The sequence below is a fragment of the Lithobates pipiens genome, unplaced genomic scaffold (genome assembly GCF_037356315.1).
Source record: "Lithobates pipiens isolate NorthernLeopardFrog02 unplaced genomic scaffold, aLitPip1_a1.2 Scaffold_18, whole genome shotgun sequence".
NCBI lineage: Eukaryota > Metazoa > Chordata > Amphibia > Anura > Ranidae > Lithobates > Lithobates pipiens.
The window spans coordinates 43747509-43761312 of record NW_027507758.1 but is presented as its reverse complement, the minus strand read 5'-3'; the positions used below and the strand labels follow the sequence as shown (position 1 = coordinate 43761312).

The following is a 13804-nucleotide window of genomic DNA, read 5'->3' as shown; positions in this document are numbered from 1 at the left end:
TTCTATGCAGAAGTGAGCCTGATTTTGCACTTAAGGCCCCTTTCACACTGAGGCGCTTTGCAGGCGCTAAAGTGCTAAAAATAGTGCCTGCAAAGTGCCCTGAAAGAGCCGCTCAGTGCACTCCCTGAGGGCTTTCACACTGGAGCGGTGCGCTTGCAGGACGGTCAAAAAAGTCCTGCAAGCCGCATCTTTGGAGCGCTGTAGGAGCGGTGTATTTGACACTCCTAAAGTGCCCCTTCCCATTGAAAACAATGGGGCAGCGTCCCAAACCCGCCTGCAAAGCGCGGTTTTAACCCTTTTTTGGATGCTAGTGGGGGGTGGTTAAGACTGCCCCGCTACCGGGCGATTAGCGGTGCTAAAACGACAGTAAAGCGCTGCTTTACCGCCAGAGCGCTGAGCTCCCCAGTGTGAAAGGGGCCTTACAGCTTTAGTAAATAAACCCCATTGTGTACTTAAAAGTGGGGTATGCCTGTACCCCTAAGAACAGCATCAAAAATGTCCCATGTGTATGAGCCCTAAATGAGGGGAAGCTCTGCTGACTTCCATCATCCAATCATATGAAAGCAAAAATGCAGTTTTTTTTGTTTTTGTTTTTTCCCTCGCACGTGATTGGGTATTCTAAGCTTGACCTAATTTACTAAGATCTGGAGCAAATTCCCTTGCAGAGGGCAACTGCACGTGTGTGCAAAGCGCACAGTCTGTTTACCGCTAGTAAATGCGCCCCATAACGTGCCACTTGTAGTCTCCATTGGAAGCTCTTGTAACAAGGGCGCAATTAGGAGACAAGGAGCAAGCGATGTCCCCCTATAATAGAAGGAGCCTGAACAAGGATCACCAGGTATTATTTTAACGAGCGCGGCAGATTCAGAAACGCTGACAATTACTTGTGAAATCACATTAACCCTCTTAACGCTTCTATGAGATTTTAGTGATTGGATTTACATCTGCTTTAAGTGATCTCCATAATAAACCCCGGGATAATGCTAAACCATTTATAGAATGCTGCGTCTTTCTTGCCATGATTGTAGAAAGTACATGAAGCCCTTTGTCTGCCGCCTCTGCTCGGTGTCAAGGGACGGAGAGCCAGGAAAGGTGTATTAATATGCCAGTCACAACTCGCTCATATTAATCACTCTCTCCTAAATCTAGTGGCAGACACTATTATCTCTTAGATAATCAAAGGAGAATGTTGTGCCTGGTGTGAGAAGCATTAAATTAATGCCGCTGGTGAATTTTTATAGGAAAACTTACATTTGACATGCACTTAATTAAAGGGAAAGTGATGTAAATTGCAAGAATTGGAAATGTCAAGGGTTTGCGGTCCGTTGTAGAGGTAACAGGGCAGAAAAGGGTGACTTGGGAAATGGTGCCACTGTTTCCGTCCAATAACACTGAATACTGTAATAAAGATAATTATGCGGAGTGTCCCAGATGATTAATAAAGCCTAAAGCCAGCTTTGCTATCATTTTAAATAATATACAAAAGTGCTGGCCATGTACAATATAGTGAAAATTATTAATACCATTGAAAACCAGTGAATTCAATTATATCAATAAATAAAATCCAGTGAAAGTGAAAAAAGTCCAATAAAGTGCCAAATGTAAACTGTGTAGAATCTTCACCTAGTGTCCATGTATTGATACACCAATGGATCTATGAAGAATCGTTCTTGCCAAACTAACCTATTAAAGAGGAAGTAAACCCTCTGGAAAAAAATAAATAAACACCCTGCAAGACAAAGGCATAATGAGCTAGTATGCATAGCATACTGGGGGTTATTTACTAAAGGAAAATCCACTTTGCAATGCAAGTGCACTTAAAAGTAAAGTCGCAGTAGATCCGAGGGGGACATGCAAGGAAAATAAAAAAACAGCATTTTAGCTTGCACATCATTGGATTATAAAATCAGCAGAGCTTCCCCTCCGTTCAGATCTACTCCTTAAAGTTAGAGCGACTGCACTTCCAAGTGCACTTGCAGTACAAAGTGGATTTGCCTTTCGTAAATAACCCCCACTAGCTCATTATAAATGATTACCTGAGATTTAAGCCCCCACAGCGGCCCTCATTCCCCTCCTCCATCGCTGTCTTATCTCCCGGAGTGACTTCCGGGTATCGCAGCTCTGACGCTGTGACTGGCTGGAGCCGCAATGACGTTACTCCCACGCATGTGCACGGGAGCCGCCACTAATGACATGCACCATAGACATCGGTGCCTGTCTTTTGCATATAGGTTTAGGAGATATTTCTTGCACCTACAGGTAAGCCTTAATCTAGGCTTACGTGTAGGTAAAAGTGGTCTGTAGGGGTTTACAACTACTTTAACCTTCTATGAGGAGGTGAGTTGCCATCTAGATAAAGGAAGGCCCGTAGACATGGTGTATCTGGATTTTTCAAAGGCATTTGATACAGTTCCCCATAAAGGTTTACTGTACAAACTAAGGTCTGGCAAGGACCATAGGGTGAGGACATGGATTGAAAACTGGCTACAAGGGCAAGTTCAGAGGTTGTGATAAATGGGGAGTACTTGGAATGATCAGGGGTGGGTAGTGGGGTCCCCTGGGTTCCTTCCTGGCACCAATCCTATTTAATTTATTCATAAATGACCTAGAGGATGGGATAAACAGCTCAATCTCTGTATTTGCGGACGATACTAAGCTAAGCAGGGCAATAACTTCACTGCAGGATGTGGAAACATTGCAAGAAGATCTGAACAAACTAATGGGGTGGGCAACTACATGGCAAATGAGGTTTAATGTGGAAAAATTTAAATTAATGCATTTAGTTGGCAAAAACATGAATGCAATTACTGGCTAGGGGGAGAACCTCTGGGGGAATCTAGGATGGAAAAGGACCTGGGGGACCTAGTAGATGATAGGCTCAGCAATGGCATGCAATGCCAAGCTGCTGCAAGCAAAGCCAACAGAATATTGGCATTAAAAAGGGGATCAACTCCAAAGATAAAATGAGAATTCTGCCGCTCTACAAGACTCTGGTCTGGCCTCACCTGAAGTATGCCATCCAGTTCTGGGCATCAGTCCTCAGGAAGGATGTACTGGAACTGGAGAGGGTCCAGAAAAGGGCAAAAAGCTAATAACTGGGACTGGAGGACTTTAGTTATGAAAGATTATGAGCACTGAACTTGTTCTCTCTGGAGAAGAGATGCTTGAGAGGGGATATGATTTCAATGTAATATGTAATACTGACATATAATCACACACATAGGTTGGTTGGACTTGTGTCTTTTTTCAACTTCACCAAATATGTAATGTGTAATATGTACCTTCACCAAACTGTCACTTACCTAATAGTAGAGCCTGATATGCAGAGGATGGCCTCTCTTACAGCTTGGAGCCCCTGATAGAGCTGACAGGGAGCGCCGAGATGCAGAGTCGCACGAGTGCCTGGCAGGATCGCTGAATCTGGATCTGGATTGGAACTCCTGGCCGGACTGTAGAGGTGTATTAAAAGTCCAAGAACAGCAAGGAACAGGCTGGCATCCCACAGGCAGAAGTGCAGATGCAGCAGCAGGAGGGATGGTGACACCTCCAAGACTGAGGCGGAGGCAGAAGCAGAGTCTGGATACAGGCCGGGTCGTCAGCGGGCTGGCAGCAGAGTGGCAGAAGGAACGGGCAGGTGCGGAGTGGAGGACAAGCCGAGGTCAGATGCAGGCAGAAAACAGGAACGTCAGGAACAAGCCGAGTCACACAGGAAACGCTGTAGAGCAGACAGCACTGAGTCCATGTACTAACCTTGTTTAAATAGCCATTTTGGCGCCACGAGCGCTCGCGTGCCTCACCGCAAAACACGCACCCTCGAGAATCTCTCAACAGGAACAGAAGTTCTGTCTCCACCATTTTGATTGCTGGCATGGGCTTCCTGACATTGCCCCCCCCCCTAAAGTGCAGCCTCCGGATGCCCACTTTGGCCCAAGAAATTTGGCCGGTCCCTGCTGAACCGGCCACATTTTGATCCATGTGTGGCCAGCTTTATATGAACTTTTTAGACTTTTTGACTTTATTGGCAGTGTTTTCCTGTATTGCCTTAACATTTCAATTGCTGATGTATTTTGTGGAGGGGGTCACACCGAACTGTTATGAGGGAGTTAAGGAAGTCAAAATACACCAGCTTGGGCCCTTCCAGTGTCCTTCCTGAAAACAAATGACCATTTATTGAGTTATTATAGGAAGCAGCGCAGGGTGGACAATAGGCTGTCGGAGGAATGGATTAGCAAAACTCGAATTTCTGGAGTCTCGTAATTCTGCGCTAATTGCTTCATATTCAATTACACGAGAAGCAGAGACAGGCTCAAGACGGACAGGAACACTTATCGGGATGACGTGGGCTGCTGCTATAGCAGCGGAGAAACAGGTCAGGAAGCACAAGAAGAACAATACTCGGCCAATTTAGGAGTCATGTCAGAGTGACTTCTAATTGCAGGAGGCTGAGAGTTTACATAGATGCAGTCCACACAAGGCTAATTAACATTGCAATAGGATACGTTTGTAATCAGGCCGATCCAGCGCTGTTATACATTTCTGCGGAGAAGGTACAAACGCCAGCTTCCAAATATAATGAGCTGCTGGGTACTCCACTTTTTGCTGCCTCTTGTCAGTTAATTCAAAAAACCACAGACTTTATGTTTTTTTTGTAACAGCAAAGAAAACGGTATTAAACCCAAAACCAAAAATGCAATATATTGCAGCTTACCAAATCATTAGATGTGGTGACTGCATTAGCTTTCTTTTTATAGTTTTTTTTTTTCACTTTGTTATAACCTGATGATCTGGCCATTTAGACCCCATACACACTACACAACTATTGTTGTCTGATTTCCTTCAGATTTACCAAAACCATGTAGTGCAAGGGCCTTCCTGATTGCATACAAATTGAAAAAAAACTCCTAAGGATTAACCTCATATTATATGGTTTTGGTAAATCTGAAGGAAAAAATCTACAGAAAATTGTATAGTGTGTATCCAGCTTAACACACCTCCTGTATTAGACCCCATACACACTATCAGATTTTCTGCAGACTTTTGTCTTCAGATTTACCAAAACCTTGTAGTGCAAGTGCCTGCCTGATAGTATACAAACTGAAACTCTTATGCCTCATACACATGATCGGACTTTCCGCAAACAAAACCATGGAATTTCGTCCGAAGGGCGTTGGCTCAAATCTTGGCCAACAATTACAAACGTAGTGATGTACTAGATGTAGTACATGTTTTTTCAGCTCTTTAGTGCCACCCTTTGGGCTCCTTCTGCTAATTTTGTGTTAGCAGAAGTTTGGTGAGTGTTGATTCGTGCTTTTCATTTCCCACTTTTAATTTCGTTCTTTTCAGTTCGTTTCTGAATGGCCGTTCGTCAACCAGACATGTTGCAGAATCAGAGGAAATAACGTGTTATTTATTATTGGCCTTGGAGTTTTTGCGTTGATATTATTTTTTTGGTTGAATAATGATTTGATTTGGTATATTTTCTATATCTTTGGAACCATAGCAGGGGGCGCTAGTGGCCGTCTATGGTACCGACATACCATGACGGCGATTCACGCAGACGAGCCATGATTGCCGCAGTATAACTGCGGTGGCTGGTTGGTGGCTACCTCTTTTTTCTAATTTTAATGAGTGGCCACGTGTCTTATTGAACTCCCTTCCACAAATTTTTTTTATCCCTATTGTGGGGTCCCCAGTACGGTATTTGTATATTGAAATCATATCCCTTCTCAAGCGTCTCCTCTGCAGAAAGAATAAGTTCAGTGCTCGCAACCTTCGGCCCCTGAGAGATGGGAATGGGATTTTCCCCTCTGTTTCATGTCTGGGATAATCCGATTGTTTTTCTTAAAAAAATTCAGACGGACCTAGAAATAGAACATGTTTCAAATCTGTCCGACGAACTCAATTCCTATGGGTAAAACCGTTCGTCTATATGGTGGTCCAACGGACCAAATACGACGCAAGGGAATCTATTGGCTACTGGCTATTGAACTTCCTTTTCTAGTCCCGTCTTATGTCATCACGTTCAAAACGAACAGAGTTAGTCCGTTCGTGTGTGGGTAAGTCCGTTTGTTCGGAAGTCCGTCTAAAGTCCGTCGGGAAGACCGTCGGACGTTTTCTGCCGGAAAGTCCGGTCGTGTATACGCGGCATTAGACTCTCAATGGAAACAACCTATCCACTATACCCTTAGCACTTCTAAATGTATTACCAAAGGGGAAATGTCCCAGAAAATTCACCATAGATGGTATTTAACTCCAGTACAAGTGTTTAAATTTGCTAACTTAGATGATGCAAATGTTGCCGTGGTTGTTCGCATCTCTACCGCACATTCTTTGGGAGTGCCCACATATATGTAGTTTCTTGAACGCAGTATTCATTGTAATTTCTGAAACTACAGGCTGTCTGACTACCCAGTCTCAAGCCCTGGGATTGCTTAGCATAGGCATAGAGAAGTTCCCACCAAACCACAGAGCTATAGTTCTGCATATTCTATTTGCATCTAGATTGCTAATAATGCAGAAATGGAAGCACACCTTGGTCCCAAATATATCAGATATTAAACTACAAATGATCTGACAAAATCATATGGAAAAACTCTTAGCGACTCAAAATGGTTCTTATGCCAAATTTCATAAACACCTGACTGGTCCACTTACTAGATATTTCACCCTCCAATCTTCCTTGGCGAGTGTTATATTATAGTGCACTATACGGTACTGCAATTATTAATCCTATTTTCATTGCATTTATTCTTGCTTACCTCTTTTTCTCTGAAATCTGGATTGTTCCGCTGTAATATGGAATGCCTTTGAAGGCTTTACTGTTCTGTTGTCATTCAATACAGCTCAATTTGTTGCTGCCTATGTTTTATTATTGCAATTTTCATATATAACCTCTTGACGCCAACGTAACGCAAATATGCGGCCTTTGGCTTCAAGGGGTTGTACCGGGGTGATGTCTGCAGCTGCAGGCTTCGTCATAGTACCGTTTTTAAGAGGAGGCGGTCGGATTTCTTGTAATAACAACAGATGTGGTTTGTCCAGGTTCTCCCGTCCCACCGGGGGGACCCAAGCGACCAGCCGACACTTCTGCCGCCTGGCCGGAGACCCAAATAAAGTCGGAATCGGCTTTGATTGGGTCCCCATATGTAGTAACCCAGAAGTGACATCATGATATCCCTTCCAGTTTACTGGAGACTTACAGACTCCAGATTTTTTTTTTAAATGACCGTATTCAAGAAAGCCAAACTTGGCGTTTTGAATGCTTTTAAGTGCAAAGGAGGCATTTGGGGTCTTATAGACCCCACATCCCGCCATAAAGAATACCTGTAACTGCCTATTACTGTCACAAGGGATGTTGAAATTCCTTGTGACAGCAATAAAAGTGATCAAAATCAAAAAATTTAAAGGGACCGTGTAAATATAAAATAAATACAATTTTTTTTTTTTAAAGCACCCCGTCCCTCCGTTCTCACGTGCAGAAGTGTTACAACCACATATGTGATGTATCCCTGCAATCATTAGAGCGAGAGCAATAATTCTAGAGCAGGTAACCTGTAGATATTTTAAAAGCATCGCCTATGGAGATTTTTATGTACTGTAGTTTGCTGCTATTCCACGATTGTGCGCATCTTTCACATTATTCAAAAAAATTAGGCTAACTTTACTGTTTTTTGTTTTTTAATTCATGAAAGTGTATTTCTTCCACAATAATTGCATTTGAAAGACCGCTGTGCAAATACAGTGTGAAATAAAACATTGCAATAATCACTATTTTATTCTCTAGGGTCTCTGCTAAAAAAATATAAATAACGTTTGGGGGTTCTAAAATAATGATTTTAACTTGCAAGCAACAAGTGTCAGAAAAAGACTAAGAGCCGGTTCACACAGCGGGCGATGCGAGGCGACACGACTCGCCTCGCCTCGCTCTCGCAAGTTGCCCCCGTTCTGTACAATGGAACCGTTCTGAGAGGAGCGACTCGAGTCGCTCCGACTCAGAAAAAAGGTTCCTGTACTACTTTTGGGCGACCTCGGGGCGACTTGCATTGACTTCTATACAGAAGTCATTTGCAAGTCGCCGCTGAGGCCGCGGCAGGTCGCGGCGAGGCAAGTCGGAGTCGCCTCGCCTCGCCTGCAGTGTGAACCGGCCCTTAGGCATGAAGGGTTTAAGCTATTTCATATTGTTACTATGTTTTGAAAACTTCAACAAACAGTATATTGAAAGAGTGCCTCCACTCTTGATGAAGGAGCACAGGGGAACCTGTAGCATTGTCATTCTGGGGGGGGCATTAGAGGGGGAATCAAGTGAAATCTAAACGTGTATGGCTAACCTTACAATGTACTAAGGTATGGATGACGGACCAAGAGCTTGCACTTTCAAAATAAGTCAGAGTTGGCAGTTGCTGTATCTCTACGAGGTTTAGTTACTGAAGGCAAATGGCCTCTGCACTATGTAAGGGCAGTTGCACTTATCTTCCTTAGTAAATGTAATTCACTTTGTAAAGAATACCCAATCAGGTGCAGTGAAAATTAATAAAAAGGTATTTTTGCTTCCACATGATTGGATAATAAAAATAAGAGCTTCACCACATTTATTAAGCTTTGGGGAAAATTAGTTGCAAAGTGCAGTCTTATTTGTCTTTTTAGTAAATCAACTCCTATGTGTATAACTAAGTGTACTAACTATGTGTAAAAATTCAACAAACAAATTGGCCCATGCAAGGACCCTTTCATCAATCCTGATTCCACGGGGGATCATGATGGGCTTGTAGTCAAGGCAATGAAAAGTCTTCCACACTAAACACCAATATACTAGTCTTAGTCATACAGACTAATACTGGAGACTTATGCCGCGTACACACGAGCGGACTGTATGGCGTACTTAGTCCGTCGAAACACATTTCAGCGGACAGTCCGCTCGTGTGTGGGCTTCAGCGGACTTTTTCAGCGTGCAGTCCGGCGTACTAAGAATTTCGGATTTTTCGAAATTCTGTCCGTCGTACTTTGGTTTCAGCGGACAATCCGCTCGTCAGTATGCTAGTTCGACGGACTAAGAATGGCGCATGCCCAGAAAGGATTTACACGGCGGAAGGGTGCTTTGCTGTGTATTGGACTTCCTATTTCTAGTCCCGTCGTACGTGCTGTACACGTCATCGCGCAAGCTTTCGACAGACTGTTTGGGTATCCGTGTGTGGTCATGTCCGTTCAGTGGAAAGTACGACGGACTGTCCGTCGGATTGTATGACGAACTAAGTACGCCATACAGTCCGCTCGTGTGTACGCGGCATTAGTCATACATCATGATATAACGATTGTGGTCTAAGTCTTTCAGTCTCTGTATTATGTAGGGCACTGGTGGCGAACCTTGGCACCCCAGATATTTTGGAACTACATTTCCCATGATGTTTAACTACACTGCAGAGTGCATGACATCATGGGAAACGTCTGGGGTTCCAAGGTTCGCCATCACTGATGTAGGGTATAGGAGTATCTGAAACCGCACATAAAATGACCTTAGGTTGGTGCACCTTGCTATTTTTTGTGTTGTATTTAGGGCAGTACATCACCCTGGAGAAAACTGGTCTATTGGTCTAATACAGCCTTTCTCAAACTTTGGTGACATAAAGGAACCCTTGAAGTAACTTTCCAGTCTCAATGAGCCCCTGCTAATAATTACTCGATCTACGGCTCCTGGAACATTAGTGGTATGGTCACTGGAAATAATGCTCTTTGCATTTATAGTCACTGGAAAAAAATCCCCCCCCCCCCGTACAGATGGCTAAAAGTATGAATGCTGTCTGTGGTTACTTATCTAAGCGGCAGAAATTGCTAATTGCTCAAGGAACCCCTAGCAACCTTTGGATGAACCCTGGTTGAGAAATGCTGGTCAAACATCTTTCACCAAGCCCAAAAACTGAGAGCCGAGCATTAAAGGAGATAGGAAGTCTCTGTCACTCTGCTGTGCCTTGAGAAGTAAATCAGAGCTTTCCTCACCCTTTGGTGCTTGGCTAGGAAATCATTTTTGCTTACATTTTTATTTTATTTTTCTGTCTTCCTGCTTGCTTAGTGGTCAATGATATGAACACTTTAGAAAAAAATAAAGTGCGCTTTCCCTTTTTATATATTTTTTTTATAAAGATTTTCTGTTGGCCCAGTGTCTGGGTTATCAAAGTTGCAGCAGTCCAGCATTTCTTGTATTACTTTGAGCTAAGCTCAAGATTTTTCTTTTAACATCAATGACATGGACACTGCCTACGGGTTCCATACCAAAAAATATAAATTGACTCAGCCCTTGTACACACGGTCGGAAAGTCCGACGGAATGTGTCCTATCGGACCGTTTTGTCGGATATTCCGACTGTGTGTGGTCTCCATCGGACTGTTTCCGTTGGAAATTCCGACGGACCAACTTTTCCAACTTGCCGGTAAAATTTTCCGACAAAATGCTCCGATCGGACATACTCCAATCATGTGTAGCCTACTCCGACGGACAAAGTGCCACGCATGCTCAGATCAAATTCCTAGACCAAAGCTATTGGCTACTAGCCTGAACGTAGTCCTGTCATACCGAAATAACGTCATCACGTTATGTACAATCCGACAACTTAGTCCGACCATGTGTATGCAACATCACTTCCGGGCCTATTCTCAAATGCGTCGGAATTACTCTGACGGATTTGGTTGTCGGAATCTCCGACCGTGTGTACAAGGGCTCACAGATAACTCTAAAGCAAAAATTTCAGCGAATGAGGAGAATTTGGGGTAATTTATTACCCATACCCCCATACCCAGCAGACATTAAGGTATTAACCTAGCAGGGTAAGCATCAGTCTAGCCCTCTGTTCAATACTGTTTTATATTTCACAAATAGAGTATTCAATAGAAATGCTGTGTATTTACATTTCCAAATTTTATTGCACAGCACTTTCAAAGTACATAGAGCTTTTCACAGTGGGCCAAAGGAGCTTACAATCTAATGTCCCTACCTCAGTGATTCAATGACATAGATGTTCCAGAGCCAAACTGGTCAGAAGTAACTCAGCTTTCCATTATTATTAGGAGGCAACTCAAATACCTGGAGGAAACCCAAAGAAACATTGTGGAGACATGTAATCTCCGCACTGGATTAAACCCAGAATCCCAACACAGCATCTTTTTTTGTAAAGTACCCTACTGTTGGACACGCATTGGATAACACCTTATTTTTGTATTTTACAGGGTCTTATACTGATGAGACTTGGAAGGTACACCCTGGCTGAGAAGTTTCTACGGGATGCGGTACAGATTCAGAGCACATCACACGATGCCTGGAAAGGGCTGGGTGACGTTTTACAAGCACAGGGGAAGCATGAAGCTGCTGTAGAATGTTTCATAAGTGCACTAGACTTGGAGTCCAGCAGCCCGATATCCCCGTTCACCATGATACCCCGTGAACTGTGAGGAACTCTTCAGGAACTGGAAGATTCTCTTTATTTAAAGCCCACTGTTTTGGGTGGATGTCCTCAGGTTGAATTACCAGCCTCTTTCTTATGAGGGATTTGGTGATTTCCGAGTCCCGGCACCAAAGTGTTCTTATATGATTGTGTATGGACATGTAGTGCAATGTGTGATCACATTTACCACCACGTAGTCGGAATTTTGATCCTATATAAACAGAACTGCTATGGAATCGGAAATCAGGTGGACCTCGGAACCAATGTATATCCCTCTTTTAAAGCCCAACTCCAAACCAATTATTTTGAGTATTTTTTTGATAGGGTGGGAAAAGCTTAATTTTTTATTCAGGTTTTTATTTTTTGTATGACCCTATTGGGTTAACTCTTCCTCTCTTTTCCACCTCTTTATGCGAGCACAAGGAAAGGGGGCAACAGTTACCGAAAACATGTTCTAATTCTTCCGTACTCAAAATATGTTTGTATTACACATGTGTCTCAGGTGGAGAGATTTTCCATCACCTCCTGTTCTGATAGGAAGAGAGGTGAAATCTCCCCAGACAGTCATAGAAGCCCTGCAGAGGATACAACTCTTTCTTGCTTTATTAAAAGCTAAAACAATGTTCTGGCTGGAGTTGGGCTTTAAGATCTGTATACAGTATATGGTTATCTCAGCTGCTGTCAAAAAAACCAAAGTGTCCTTTTATCCATGACTAGGTGAGTTTCTAAAATACCTAATTGGAAAGAATGGACTTGGGCCGGGGGGGGGGGGGGGCAATTGCCCCCAGGGCTAGTACTAGTAATGTCCTGGTGGTGATGTGTGTAGATAGTTGACTCGCTATATACTTCATTCGGACATCAAAGTGGAACATGCAATCAGTGGCACACAGGGCATTAGTTAGCAACATGTTTTCCCTGCTCAAATTTGTGATCACAGCTTTTGGTAGAGTGAAGTCTTTCCTTGTGGCTCTAAAATGTCATATAAGTGAATACCGCAAGTGGCAAAGGAGGTTGGAAGATGTCAAGGTGTGTCACAAAAAACAGGTCCTTTAAAAAAAAAAAACTTTCATCAGGCCCACCAAGCAAGATGGAACACTTTTTATTATAGACTTTCTTTAGCCTAAAAAAAAAAAAATCTGTCACGACCATGAAAATTATATTTGAACCTAGTAGTTGTGAAATGTTGGCTACTCTAAAATGGAACTGTTGTTTACTAAAGAATAATCAGTCTCAAACGCATTGGTGCTTGATCTATGTATTGAGTTGTCTTCCATGGGATAAATGGGCTGGTGAATACCCCAATGCCACTTTTGTGTAGTTGGACGCACAATATGCACTCGCTTTAACTAGGGCTCTAATATATATTTATGATGTAGATGAATTGTACCAACCACACATAAAACTGGCAATAGCAGCCTTTGAGTAATATAAGAACTTATAGGCATTTCCAACATCTGCCATCCATCCAAATCCAAAATATCAGGTAAAACAGGGGTGCTCAACCTTTTGAAAAGCAAGGGCCACTTAAGTGACCGCTCCCCAAATCGCAAATGTAATTGAACCCTTACAGTCATGCACTCTCTATAAGGCTGCTTTCATAATGATGCGCTGCGGTTTACCTGCACCGTGGGTGCAGTGCAGTGGACCTGCGGCTTTCCTGCAGGTTAGCTGTGCTTTGGCTTAGGCTTCAATTACATCTTGTGGGTGTGGTGCACTTTCTGAAAGCACATGAAACCTGCAGGATATAATAGAAGTCTGTGGCTCAGTGTAGTTAACACGCAGGAAAGCTGCAGGTGCACTGCGCTGCATCTCCAGATCAGTGTGAAAGCAGACTAATGGTTGTTAACACTTTTAAAGGTGATAATATGCCCATTGCAAAAGTTATTACGCCCAGTGTATGTGTTGTTTAATACACCAACCTTTTTTTCCTTCTGCAGCTGCTGCTGGCATTGCTCTTCAGGCTGCTAAAAAGGATTACAGGTGGTGTGCACTTGAGATCACTCTGCCTGCAACAGGAGCCGGCGCTACAGAGGAAGCATCGGTTTATGTGGCTTCTGTTCTTTCTACTGCCAATGCCGGCTCCCTGCACTCTAATGCTCTGGGATGGCAGGAGCCCAGATCGGGATCAATGGGTTGCTGATGCCAGGCATGCATTTCTCTGGTTTGAGGTTGCAGGCCTCATCAGAGGGCTCTGCAGGCTACATGTGGCCCACGGACCACAGGTTAAGCACCCTGAGGTAAAAGGTGAATTCTGATTGGTTGCTTTAGGCCAATGGCACGCAGACCAGATCCAGTCTTTTGCCTGCCTTTATCCCACTCTTGAGGCACTATTCTTCCCACTGGCACCAACAATGAGGTACAATCCCTTTTACTGAC

The 13804-nt window shown here is 43.4% G+C and overlaps 1 protein-coding gene across 1 annotated transcript in view; it reads left to right on the top strand.

Annotated features, from left to right (window-relative positions):
* TTC7A (tetratricopeptide repeat domain 7A) overlaps positions 1-12663 on the top strand; it is a 544118-nt gene extending 531455 nt beyond the window's left edge. Inside the window, exon 20 of the mRNA XM_077485633.1 lies at positions 11214-12663. Within this exon, the coding sequence (XP_077341759.1) occupies positions 11214-11435 (222 nt within the window). The 3' untranslated portion in view covers positions 11436-12663. The remainder of the gene's footprint in view (positions 1-11213) is intronic.
* Positions 12664-13804: the final 1141 nt, after the last annotated feature.